We start from the raw sequence: 14,088 nt of genomic DNA on the forward strand, positions 1-14,088 counted from the left end.
CCATTCTCCTGCCTCAGCCTCCTGAGTAGCTGGGACTACAGGCGCCCGCCACCTCGCCCGGCTAGTTTTTTTTTGTATTTTTTAGTAGAGACGGGGTCTCACTGTGTTAGCCAGGATGGTCTCGATCTCCTGACCTCGTGAGACACCCGTCTCGGCCTCCCAAAGTGCTGGGATTACAGGCTTGAGCCACCATGCCCGGCCTCTCTTGACCTTTCAGGAACTCCAGACCCCCGTATGATAGAGTTGACCCAACACCCATGGGAAACTCACTCCAGGTCCTGGAGATGACAAGATGGTTCTCTCATGACCTCGCACAGAAGCTTCATGCCGTTGTCTTCCAGTGGGTTCATGCTAAGGCTCAGGTGCGTCAGCCACGTGTTACCCATCAGCGCAAGTGCAAGAAAACCACAGCCAGCCGTGTCCAGGTTGCACCGATTCAGCCTGTGGGCGCACACACGGGAAAGAAGATCGGGACACTCATTCCCCTACATGACCTCAAGTGAGCTGCTGCTCTCCTCCCAGCTCCAGTCTGCTTCTGTGTAGGAGGGGGCCATATTTGTTTTTTCTTTTTTTTTTTGAGGAGTCTTGCTCTGTCACCCAGGCTGGAGTGTAGTGGGGCAAGCTCTCAGTTCACTGCAGCCTCCGCCTCCTGGGCACAAGCAATTCTGCTGTCTCAGCCTCCTGAGTAGCTGGGATTACAGGCATGCGCCACCACGCCTGGCTAGTTTTTGTATTTTTAGTAGAGATGTGGTTTTACGATACTGACCAGGATGGTCTCGAACTTCTGACCTCATGATCCGCCCTCCTCGGCCTACCCAAAGTGCTGGGATTACAGGCGTGAGCCACTGCGCCTGGCCAGGTTTAAGACCTTCCCTCTGACAGAACCTACCCAAATGAGAAGGAACCAGAAAACCAACTCTGGTAACATGACAAAACAAGGCTGTTTCTCCTCCCCCCAAAATCACACTAGTTCACCAGCAATGGATCCAAACCAAGAAGACATCCTTGATTTTCCTGAAAAAGAATTCAAGAGGTTAGTTATTAAGCTAATCAGGGAGGGACTAGAGAAATGTGAAGCCCAATGCAAGGAAATCCGAAATATGATACAAGCGAAGGGAGAAATAGTTAAGGAAATAGCTTAAAGAAAATACAATTAAAAAATCAGGAAACTTTGGACAAATTTTTTTTTTTTTTTTTTTGAGGCAGTCTTTCTCTGTCACCCAGGCTGGAGTGCAGTGGCACGATCTCAGCTCACTGCAACCTCCACCTCCTGGGTTCAAGCGATTCTCCTGCCTCAGCCTCCTGAGTAGCTGGGATTACAGACGCGTGCCACCACATCTGGCCCGGCTGAAGGTATCTTTAAAAGAAATGAGCATAGCAGAGTTTGCTTCCACTTGGAGATGAGGTCAAGATTCTCCATGGGGGAGGAGGAGGGAAATGCAGGGAGGAGGAGAAATTGGAAAGCCTCTGACAGAGCCGAGATAGAGAGAAAAGGGGATGGAAATTACTGAAATGCTGATAGGTCTAGAATCCAAAAAGGGAAGTTTTGTGCTTGTATTCCTAGGAAAAATGGGGAAAATGGGGTGGGTGGCCCCCAAAATAACATCTGAATGGTTTATCGCAGGAGAAATGACTGAAACGGCCTCCAAGTCTATCTTTGGCTTGGGAGGCTAAGGGTAGAATGATAGCACTGGGGCTGGGAGGGTCCATCTTCAGGAGCCATCGGGTCAAGAATAAAGAGGGATGCAGCCGGGTGCAGTGGCTCATGCCTGTGTTCCCAGTACTTTGGGAGGCCGAGGTGGGTGGATCACTTGAGGTCAGGAGTTCGAGACCAGCTTGGCCAACATGGTGAAACCCTATCTCTACTAAAAATACAAAAAATTAGTTGGGTGTGGTGACAGGTGCCTATAATCCAAGCTACTCGGGAGGCTGAGGCAGGAGAATTGCTTGAACCCAGGAGACGGAGGCTGCAGGGAGCTGAGATTATGCCATTGCACTCCAGCCTGGACAACAAGAGTGAAATTCTGTCTCAAAAAAACAAAAACAAAACACAAAACACAAACACAAACAAAACAAAAAACAAAACAAAACAAAACAAAAAACCAGATACAGTTGTGAGGGCCAACCCTTGAGGGTGGCCCAGTCTTTGGTGCCAGCATGGATAAATGGTGATGGAGGGATCCAGATAACCTCCCAGCACTTAAATGCCATCTCAAAAAAATGATGTCTCTGACTGACTAAGATTCTACACGATGCAGAAGTAGGGCTTGAGGGCCGGGTGCGGTGGCTCAAGCCTGTAATCCCAGCACTTTGGGAGGCCGAGACGGGCGGATCACGAGGTCAGGAGATCGAGACCATCCTGGCTAACACAGTGAGACCCCGTCTCTACTAAAAAATACAAAAAAAAACTAGCCGGGCGAGGTGGCAGGCGCCTGTAGTCCCAGCTACTTGGGAGGCTGAGGCAGGAGAATGGCGTAAACCCGGGAGGCGGAGCCTGCAGTGAGCTGAGGTCAGAGGCATTTCATGCAAATGGACACCAAAGGCGAGCAGGGGTGGCTACTCTTAGATCAGACGAAACAAACTTTAAAGCAACAGCAGTTAAGGAGACAAAGAGGGACATTACATAACGGTAAAAAGGCCTGTCCAACAGGAAAATATCACAATTCTAAACACATATGCACCCAACACTGGAGGTCCTGAATTCATAAAACAATTACTAATAGACCTAAAAAGTGAGATAGACAGCAACACAATAATAGTGGGGGACTTCAATACTCCACTAACAACACTAGACAGGTCATGAGGCAGAAAGTTGAAGAAACAATGGATTTAAACTATACTTTGGAACAAATGGACTTAACAGATCTACACAGAACATTTCATCCAACCACTGCAGAATACACACTCTAATCAACAGTGCATGGAACTTTCTCCAAAATAGACCATAACAGGCCATGGAATGAGCTTCAATAAATTTAAGAAAATTGCAATTATATCAAGCACTCTCTCAGACCACAGTGGAATAAAACTGGAAATCAACTCCAAAACGAACCTTCAAAACCATGCAAACACATGGAAATTAACCTGCTCCTGAATGAGCATTCGGTCAAAAATGAAATCAACACGGAAATTAAAAAATCTTCAAACTGAACAACAATGACACAATCGATCGAAACCTCTGGGACACAGCAAAGGCAGTGCTAACAGGAAAGTTCATGGCCCTCAACGCCTACGTCAAAAAGACTGAAAGAGCACAAACTGACACTGAGGTCACATCTCAAGGAAGTAGAGAAACAAGAACAAACCAAACCCAAACCCAGCAGAAGAAAGGAAATAACCAAGATCAGAGCAGAATTAAGTGAAACTGAAACAAAAAAATACAAAAGACAAATGAAACAAAAAGCCGGTTCTTTGAAAAGATAAGTACAATTCAAAGACCACTGGTAAGATTAACCAAGAAGACAAGAGAAAATCCAAATAACCTCACTGAGAAAGCGAACAGGAGATATTACAACTGACACCACTGAAATACAAAAGATAATTCAAGCCTACTGTGAACACCTTTATGCACATAAACTAGAAAACCTACAAGAGATGGATAAATTCCTAGAAAGATATAACCCTCCTAGCTTAAATCAGGAAGAATTAGATATCCTCAACAGACCAACAAGCAGTGAGATTGAAATGGTAATTAAAAAATTGCCAACAAAGAAGTCCAAGAACAGACAGATTCACAGAATTCTACCAGACATTTACAGAAGAATCGGTACCAGAATTGGTACCAATCCTTTTGACACTATTCCACAGGATAGAGGAAGAAGGAACCCTCCCTAATTCATTCTATGAAGTCAGCATCACCCTAATACCAACACCAGGAAAGGACATAAGCAAAAAAGAAAACTACAAACTGATATCCTTGATGAACATAGATGCTAAAATCCTTAACCAAATCCTAGCCAACCGAATCAAACAACATATCAAAAGGATAATTCACCATGATCAAGTGGGTTTCATAGCAGGGATGGTTTAACATGTACAATGAATGTGATACACCAAACAGAATTAAAAATCACATGATCATTTCAATAGATACAGAAAAAGCATTCGACAAAATCCAGTATCCCTTTATGATGAAAACTCTCAGCCAAGTTGGCATACAAGGGACATACCTTAATGTAATAAAAGTTATCTATGACAAACCCACAGGCAACATAATACTGAATAGGGAAAAGTTGAAAGCATTCCCTCTGAGAACTAGAACGAGACTGAGGTCTTCTGAGCAGGCTGCACCATGGTCAAGCCATCGTGACCTCTATGACCCACACGTACACATCCAGAAGGCCTCTTGGAGCAAGAAAGTCTAGGACAACAGGAAAACCACAAAAGAAAAACAACTAGCTCCTGTCTTAGCTGATTAGCCAGCCTTGAACATTCTAGGATTGCAACATGCTGTACCCTAACTGATCAACCTAGTGACATTGTGCCCTGTGACCCCTCTCCCCTTGTGACAATGTACCTTGTGACATTCTTCCCCTGCCCACAATAAACGGCCCCAAACTAACTTTCCAGTGCTTACCCCTAACCTATAAAACTAGCTCCAATCCCACCACCCTTCGCTGACTCTCTTTTTGGACTCAGCCCGCTTACACCTGAGTGAATAAACAGTCCTGCTGCTCACACTTAGCTTGTTCAGGATGTCTCTTCACTTAGGAGCGTGCATAACAAAGACAAGGATGCCCACTCTCACCACTCCTCTTTGACATAACACTGGAAGTCCTAGCCAGAGTAATCAGACAAGAGAAGGAAAGGGCATCCAAGGCAGTAAAGTGAAAGTCAAACTCTCACTGTTGGCTGATGATATGATCCTTTACCTTGAAAGTTTTAAGGACTCCTCCAGAAAGCTCCTAGAACTGATAAAAGAATTCAAGTTTCCGGATACAAGATTAATGTGCACAAATTAATAGCTCTTCTATACAGCAACAGCAACCAAGTGGAGAATCAAATCAAGAACTCAACCCCTTTTACAACAGCTTCAAAACAAAACACAACACAACTTGGGAACATACCTAACCAAGGAGGTAAACGACCTCTAACAAGGAAAACTACAAAACACTGCTGAAATAAATAGACAACACGAACAAATGGAAATACAGCCCATGCTTGTGGAAGGGTAGAATATTGTGAAAATGACCATACTGCCAAAAGCAATCTACAAAATTCAATGCAATCCCAATACCACCATCGTTCCTCACAGAATTAAACAATTCTAAAATTCAAATGGAACCAAAAAGAGCCCACAGGACTGAAGCAAGACTAAGCAAAAAGAACAAATCTGGAGGTATCACACTACCTGATTTCAAACTATAAGGCATAGTCACCAAAACAGCATGGTACTGGTACAAAAATAGGCACATAGACCAATGAAACAGAATAGAGAACCCAGAAACAAACCCAAATACCTACAGCCAACTGATCTTTGACAAAGCAAGCAAAAACCTAAAGTGGGGAAGGACACCCTTTTTGACAAATGGTGCTGAAACAATTGGTTAGCCACATGCAGGAGAACGAAACTGGATCCTCATCTCTTCACCTTATACAAAAATCAACTCAAGATGGATTAAAGACTTAAACCTGGCCGGGTGCAGTGGCTCACGCCTGTAATCCCAGTACTTTGGGAGGCTGAGGCGGGCAGATCAGGAGTTTGAGACCAGCCTGGCCTACGTGGCAAAACCCTGTCTCTACTAAAAATATGAAAATTAGCTGGGCGTGGTGATGGGCGCCTGCAATACCAGCTACTGGGGAGGCCGAGGCAGGAGAATCACTTCAACTTGGGAGGCGGAGGTTGCAGTGAGCTGAGATCACGCCATTGCACTCCAGCCTGGGCGACAAGAGCAAAACTCTGTTTAAAAAAAAAAAAAAAAAAAAAAAGACTTAAACCTAAGACCTGAAACTCTAAAAATTCTAGAGGATAACACTGGAAAAACCCTTCGAGACATTGGCTTAGGCAAGGATTTCATGACCAAGAACCCAAAAGTGAATGCAATGAAAACAAAGATAAGTAGCTGGGACTTAATTGAACTAAAGAGCTTTTGCACAGCAAAAGCAACAGTCATTAGAGTCAACAGACAACCCACAGAGTGGGAGAAAATCTTCACAGTCTACACGTCTGACAAAGGACTAATATCCGGAGTCTACAATGAACTCAAATCAGTAAGAAAAAAAAAATCCCATCAAAAAGTAGGCTAAGGACATGAATAGACAATTCTCAAAATAGACAAATGACCAACAAACATATGAAAAATGCTCAACATCACTAATAATCAGGGAAATGCAAATCAAAACCACAATGTGATACCCCCTCACCCTTCCAAGAATGGCCATGATCAAAAAATAAAAAAAAACAACAGTAGATGCTGGGGTGGATGTGAAGAGGGAACACATTTACACTGCTGGTGGGAAAGTAAATTAGTCCAACTGCTATGGAAAGCAGGGTGGAGATTCCTTAAAGAACTAAAAGTAGACCTACCGTTTGATCCAGTAATCGCACTACTGCGTATCCACCCAGAGAAAAAGGAGTCATCATTTGAAACAGATACTTGCATCCTTATGTTTCTAGTAGCAGAATTTACAATTGCAAAATCTTGGAACCAACCCAAATGCCCATCAATCAGTGAGTGGATAAAGAAACTATGGGGTGTGTGTGTGTGTATCAATGAGTGGATAAAGAAACTATGGTGTGTGTGTATACATATATATCAACGAGTGGATAAAGAAACTATGGTGTGTGTATCATATATATACACACACATATATATACATATACATATCTCGCACGCACACACACGATGGAATACTACTCAGCCGTAAAATGGAATGAATTAACAGCATTTGCAGTGACCTGGATGAGACTGGAGACTATTATTCTAAGTGAAGTAACTCAAGAATGGGAAACCAAAGATTGTAGGTTTTCACTGATATGTGGGAGCCAAGCTATGAGGATGCAAAAGCGTAAGAATGGTACAATGGACTTTGGGGACTTGGCAGGGAAGAGGGGGAGAGGGATGAGGGATAGAAGACTACAAATAGGGTGCAGTGTATACTGCTTGGGTGATGGGTGCACCAAAATCTCACAAAGAACTTACTCATGTAACCTGGCCAGGCATGGTGTCTCACACCTGTACTCCCAGCACTTTGGGAGGTCGAGGTGGGCGGATCACCTGAGGTCAGGAGTTTGAGACCAGCCTGGACAACATGGCAAAACCCTGTCTCAACTAAAAATACAAAAATTAGCCGGGTGTGGGGGCGCATGCCTGTAATCCTCATCTACTCGGGAGGCTGAGGCAGGAGAATCGCTTGAACCTGGGAGGGGAGGCAGAGGTTGCAGTGAGCTGAGATCGCGCCACTGAACTCCAACCTGGGCAACAGAGCAAGTCTGTCTCAAAAAACAAGAACTTACTCATGTCACCAACCACCACCTGTACCCCAATAACTTACGGAAAAATGAGAACTACATTTGTCTCTATCACTAGCAATGAATAAATGCAGTAGTAATCAACACATTTGATTCTCATTATTCATGGATTCTGTATTTGTGAATTTTCCTACTTGCTAAAATGTGTTGGTAATTCTCCAAATCAGCACCGGGAGTGCTCAGTCCTTTCTGGACACGCATGTGTGCACAGCAGAGAACGCGAGTCTCCAGGTACCCATGTTGCTCCCAGTGGAGGCTGAACTGATTTCAGCTCTCCACTGTCAACAAGTGTCCTTTGTGAGGGTCTTTAGTGCCGTGTTTGTTGGATTTTTGTGCTTTTTGTGGGCAATTTTCTTCTTTTTGTGATGGAATATCATTCTGTCGCCCAGGCTGGAGTTCAATAGTGCGATCTCGGCTCACTGCCACCTCCACCTTGCAGGTTCAAGTGATTCTCCTGCCTCAGCCTCCTGAGTAGCTGGGATTACAGGCATGCACCACCACACCCCATTAATTTTTTTGTATTTTTAGTAGAGACAGGGTTTCGCCATGTTGGCCAGGCTGGTCTCGAACTCCTGAGCTCAAGTGATCCACCCGGCCTCAGCCTCCCAAAGTGCTGGGATTACAGGCGTGAGCCACCGCACCCCGCTGCAATTCTTTTGTTTAAAATGACCTAGCGTAGCGCCAAAGTACCCTCCAATGCTGGGGAGGGTGGGGAGGCTGTGAGTTCCATCACTTCTGTCAGTTGGGCTTTGTCAGGCATGAGTCACGGTGCCGTTGGTCATGCGCTCAATGTTAACGAATGAACAATGTGTATCAAGTAAAAGCCATTGAACGGAAACAATAAACAGAAAGTTTTCGACTGATGAAAACGTGAGTAGCGGTTCACAGGAAGCTAACCCTGTACCTCTCCCAGGGGCAATGGCTCTGTGTTGGCTGGTTCAGTGCTCAAGGGTGACTTTGTAGAACGTGATGACCTCCAATTATGAGAACTGACTGTCCTTGAACAAATGACTTCCCACTGTAAGATAACACAAAGGCAGACACAGAATTTTCCAAGAAAGGATGAAATCTAGGAGATGTGAACAGAATTCGGCACATACTAGGTCCCTTCACATGACGACGTCCACACCCCACCCCACTGCTTTCTGCTGAGAGCTACACCACGCTATGCTAGAAAGCTAGGAAGTCCTCACAGGGGAGCAAGCCAGACTCACATCAGCCTCCGCAGACTACAGTGGGGAAGCCTCATGGATCGACACAGCAGATTCACACCTTCGTTCCCCAGGTCGTTGTTGGAGAGGCACAGGTGTGTCAAGCTCCGGTTGTTGACGAGGGCTGAGGCCAGACTCTGGCAACCCGTGGCCGTGATGCCACAGTCCTCCAGCCTGCAAGGAGAGCGCGCCAGAGAGGACATGATGAGGTGCCTCCTTCAAGTTCCATCTCTCCCCTTCCTTCGCAAAGAGGGGAAAGACGTATCACCCCCATAGCTGGCATGTCCTTGCAGACATATGGTGAAGTCACATCCTCTGTGCCTTTGACTTGCAAACTCAACTCCAGCATATCAGTCCCAAGAAAATACTCTAAGTATCGTGAGTGATTAGATCTGCCAGTCACAACGGGGAATGGCTGGGCAACCTGGGTCTGCTAGCTCCTCGGCCATTTCCAGTCCCCACATGGCCATGATGTAAGGCTTTGCCAAGATGAGTAATTTTTCCAATTTATTATTTACTTTTATTTATTTATTTGAGACAGAAGCTCACTGTTGCCCAGGCTGGAGTGCAGTGGCATGATCTCAGCTCACTGCAACCCCCGCCTCTCGGGTTCAAATGATTCTCCTGCCTCAGCCTCCTGAGTAGCCGGGATCATAGGCGTGCACCAGCATGTTTGGCAAATTTTTGTATTTCTAGTAGAGACAGGGTTTCACCATGTTGGTCAGGCTGGTCTCGAACTCCTGACCTCAGGTGATCCACCTGCCTTGGCCTCCCAAAGTGTTGGGATTACAGGCGTGAGCCACTGTACCGTGCCAATTTTTCCAATTTACACGTACACTTAGGCCGGGCACCATGGCTTATATGTTTGTAATCCCAGCACTTTGAGAGGCTGAGGCGAGAGGACTGCTTGAGCCCCCGAGTTCGAAACCAGCCTGGGCAACATATCAAGATCCTGTGTCCAAAAACAAATTAGCCAGGCATGGTGGTACATGCATATAGTCCCAGCTACTTGGGAAGCTGAGGTAGGAGGATCCCTGGAGCCTGGGAGGTAGGGGCTGCAGTGAGCTGTGATTGTGCCACTGTACGCCAGCTGAGTGAACAGAGAGCAACATAATCTAGATACTCTGTCTGCTTTTTCAAAGCTTAAGCAGTGTTTTTTTTTTTTTTTTTTTTTGAGATGGAGTTTCACTCTTGTTGCCCTGGCCAGAGTGCAATGGAATGACTTTAGCTCACTGCAACCTCTGCCTCCTGGGTTCAAGCAGTCTCCTGCCTCAGCCTCTTGAGTAGCTGGGATTACAGGAGCCCTCCACCACACCCAACTAATTTTTTTGTATTTTTAGTAGAGATGGGGTGTCACCACATTGGCCAGGCTGGTCTTGAACTGCTGACCTCAGGTGATCCACCCGCATCAGCCTCCCAAAGTGCTGGGATTATAGGCGTGAGCCACCACACCTGGCCATTTAAGCAGCTTTTTATGTAGCACTGAAGTGATTCCAGACACAGTCTGCTACATGAGTGATACACATTTTGCTTTAACAAGAACTTGGAGTGAATGCCCCTTCCTGTTGAGAATATGACACCCAAGACTGAGAGCTCAGGGTGTGACAGGGCCACACCCCGTCACCTTCTAAGCCTGGGATGTCTCATTGGTGACACCAGCACTGCCATCCAGCTAAGATTAAAGGTCACCTAGAGCTGTGCTGTCCAGAATGGGAGCTGCTAGCCCCACAGGGTTACTGAGCTCTTGACATGGGTCTAGTGTGATGAGGAAACTGACTTCCCCATGTAATTTAGATTTGGCTGGCCACACGTGGATACTGGCTGCCACGCTGGGTGACTCAGCTGAATCGGACCCACCCTTGACTCCCGGCATCACCATCCAAGCACTGTCCAACTGTGGGACACGTGACACAGCCTTTCCGAAGCTGTGTCATCTGTCAACTGGGTTATCAACCGCACCTGCTCCGTAGACCTGTTCTGAGAACTCAGCGAGGAAGGGTTGGAGGGATTTTAGCGCAGTGCTTGGCACAGCTTAGTAAGCATTGAATAGTGGGTGCTGTAACTCTGCTGCTGCTTCTCCTCCCTCCCTAGATCAGTTATCAGTAAGCAAGTCATGTCCTTTGGGCCAGGCGCAGTGGCTCACACCTGTAGTCCCAGAACTTCGGAAGGACAAGGCAGGAGGATCGCTTGGGCCCAAGAGGTCGAGGCTGTGGTGAGCTAGGATCTTACCACTGCACTCAGCCTGGGCAGCAGCAAAACTAACATGGAAAAGGAAAAAGGTGATATCGCTTTAGGTGTCAGGGTACAGAACTGCCACCCCTCGCATTTCCACTTGGAGGCATTTCTGCTAGAATAACACAGGCCTGGGTTCATCCCTGCTCTGGGCTCCCTTGTCTCCCGAGGAGGAGGTGGGATTGGGATTTTGGGTGATGCTCTGGTCAGACCCTCCTTTTTGAGCCTCTCTGTGCCCAGAAGCCCAGAATGCATGAGCTCTGGCCTGGACTTTACCAGGCAGAGGGGAGCCTGACCCCCACCCACGTTCTTTGAGTGACTGAGTGGGCATCTCTCTCCAGTCGTGGGGCCAAGCATTCACTAACCCACAGTGTAAGCTGCACACATAAGCTTCACGCCCATCAGGAGGGAAGGTCATTATTCAATTTCCATCTGGCCGATTCCCGCTTCCACCTTGTATCTCCCGTTTCGAGTTTGGCAGCAAGAACAGATGTTTATCAGGTCACTCTTACACCCCGACACTGGGGCAGTCTCGGGAGGTCCCAACTTCCTTCCTCACCCTGTTTGTGCATCTGCGCATTCCCCTCCCACCATGACTGGAGAATCGAAGTTACGATAATCCCGGCGGAAAGGAAGTGGCACTCACGTCAGCTTCTGCAGGGCGCACTGGGAGACCCTCAAGGCATCACTGAGAGGCGTCACTCCCTGGTCTGCCACCTCGTTTCCTGCCAGGCTCAGAGACTTCAGGCTGGGAGAGGTCGTAAGGATTTGGGAGATCTTCAGGTAACAGGTGTGGGTCAATCCACAGCGATCCAGCCTGCAGAGACAGGCAGCATGAAACAATCCCAGCTCTCGCCCAAAGCAGGCCATTTCCCCTCTATTCAGCACACGCCAGCGGCACTGGCCATTTTCCTGGTCCTCGGACTCTGTCTGCTCCTGCCTCTGGGCCTGAAAAGTTGCTGTTCCTTCCATTGCAACCTCCCCTCCTCCCCTCCCTCATGTCTTCATGGGGCTCATGTCCTCGTTCATGTCTCTTGAAGGTCGCCTTCCGGGTAAGCTAGACCTTAAACGTGCCTGCCCCACCTCCCTCCATTGTTTCAACATTCATAGCAACGCACCCCAGCCACCTTTTTTTTTTTTTTTTTGAGACAGGGTCTTACTCTTGTCACCCAGGCTGGAGTGTAGTGACTCAATCTTGGCTTACTGTAACCTCCGCCTCCCGGGTTCAAGCAAGTCTCCTGCCTCAACCTCCAGAGTAGCTGGGATTACAGGTGCCCGCCACCACACCCGGCTAATTTTTGTATTTTTAGTAGAGACAGGGTTTCACCATGTTGGCGAGGCTGGTTTTGAACTCCTGACCTCAGGTGATCCACCTGCCTCGGCCTCCCAAGGTGCTGGGATTACAGGCGTGAGCCACTGCGCCTGGCCTGTGTTGAATTTTAGACAGAACTTTTAGAGCTCTCCAAGCCTACACATGCTCCTGCCATGTGTGTGCACACATCATTCTTTTTGTCTTGTTTTGTTCTCCCTGTGCTGGCCTGTGAGCATCAGGAGAGCAGGAATCTCGTATCATTCATCAGCACATCCCAGGAACATGTCACAGTACTATATGCAGAATCAAGCATCTGTCGTTATTGAATAAAAGAATCTCATTTCATTCATCAGCACATTCCTGGAATATATTGTACTACACGCAGAATCAAGCATCTGTCGTTATTGAATAAAGGAAAGTTCCAACTCCTCAATGTGACAGTGAATGGAAACGCTTCACAATGCGGCCCAATCCATCTTTCAATGTCAAAGTCTACCGTTTAGAGACTTAGCTCATCATCCCATCCCTCTACACAATAAATACTTTGGGGAATACGGGCCAAGTGTTGGGAACAGAGCAGTTCTAGGTTCTGGGGCTACAGGAGTGAAGAGAATAGAACCATACCCCTGCCCCTGTGTGTTATGGGAAGGGAAATTCGTTAGACTTCCAGGAAACTGGACCTAAGTGACTTCATGCTTTTTCCTTTCTTGGCCCCAAATAGCCTAGATCCATCTTTTCTGACAACATGTATCCTATTTATTCTTTGAATCCAAGCTCCAGCTCTCTGCACTTGTGGTGCAGAGTGTGAGCAAGAGTGAGCATGTAGCTTCCTCCAATCTGTTCCCAGATAAACCCCACACGAGGTCAGGCACAGCATTTCCATCCTGAGACAACATCTATGCTTTGGCCAATTTCCCTGGGTTACATCTTTTTAAAGTACAGTTCCCTGGTTACCAGGCAAACACACACATGGTGCAAATTCTTCTTTCTTATTATTCTTTGATGTTAGTTGATGTACCAACTAACAAAGCTCAAAGCAGGGCTTGTACTTGTCTGTCTCAGAATGCTATATTTGGGAGGGTGCAGCAGGTGGATCACTTGAGGTCAGAAGTTAGAGTCCAGCCTGGCCAACATGGTAAAACCCCCATCTCTACTAAAAATACAAAAATTAGCCAGGTGTGGTGGCGCACACCTGTAATCCCAGCTACTCGGGAGGCTGAGGCAGAGAATCACTTGAACCCGGGAGGCAGAGGTTGCAGTGAGCTGAGATCACACCACTGCACACCAACCTGAGCAACTGAGCTAGACTCAGTCTCAAAAAAAAAAAAAAAAAATAAATAAGAAAAAAAAAAAGGAAAAGGAAAAAGGAACAGAATACTATATAAACATTAAATAGTTGTATCTCTAGACCAAGCTAATCTAATGAACAAACCACCTTCCCAGGACTTACAAACCACAGTGAGAGCCCCAAACCGGAACCAACCAACCAACCATGTCCCTGGACAGAGGAATGGTTCAACTGTGGTACTCCATAGCATCGAACGGCTGTCGCCAAGAGAAAGGAAGAAAATGTGGAACACTTGACTGCTTGGGTGGATCTCAAGCACTGATGGAGCAAAGCCCGTCTCAGGCGACGATATACCACACTAATTTCACTGTAAGAGCATTGTCAAGGCAGGACGCAGTGGCTCACACCTGTAATCCCAGCACCTTGGGAGGCTGAGGTGCACAGATCATGAGGTCAGGAGATCAAGACCACCCTGGCTAATATGGTGAAACCCTGTCTCTACTAAAAAAAAAGAAAAATAGAAAAAATGAGCCGGGCGTGGTGGCGGGCACCTGTAGTCCCAGCTACTCGGGAG

The 14,088-nt window shown here is 46.8% G+C and overlaps 1 protein-coding gene across 1 annotated transcript in view; it reads right to left on the reverse strand.

Moving 5' to 3' along the window:
- NLRP5 (NLR family, pyrin domain containing 5) overlaps positions 1-14,088 on the reverse strand; it is a 59,084-nt gene that overhangs the window by 15,832 nt on the left and 29,164 nt on the right. Inside the window, exons 10-12 of the mRNA XM_011932436.1 lie at positions 11,561-11,731; positions 8,686-8,856; positions 271-441 (exon numbers count right to left, since the gene is read on the reverse strand). Coding sequence (XP_011787826.1) covers positions 271-441; positions 8,686-8,856; positions 11,561-11,731 — 513 coding nt within the window. The remainder of the gene's footprint in view (positions 1-270; positions 442-8,685; positions 8,857-11,560; positions 11,732-14,088) is intronic.

Source organism: Colobus angolensis, unplaced genomic scaffold (assembly GCF_000951035.1).
Source record: "Colobus angolensis palliatus isolate OR3802 unplaced genomic scaffold, Cang.pa_1.0 Scaffold96, whole genome shotgun sequence".
Lineage (NCBI taxonomy): Eukaryota > Metazoa > Chordata > Mammalia > Primates > Cercopithecidae > Colobus > Colobus angolensis.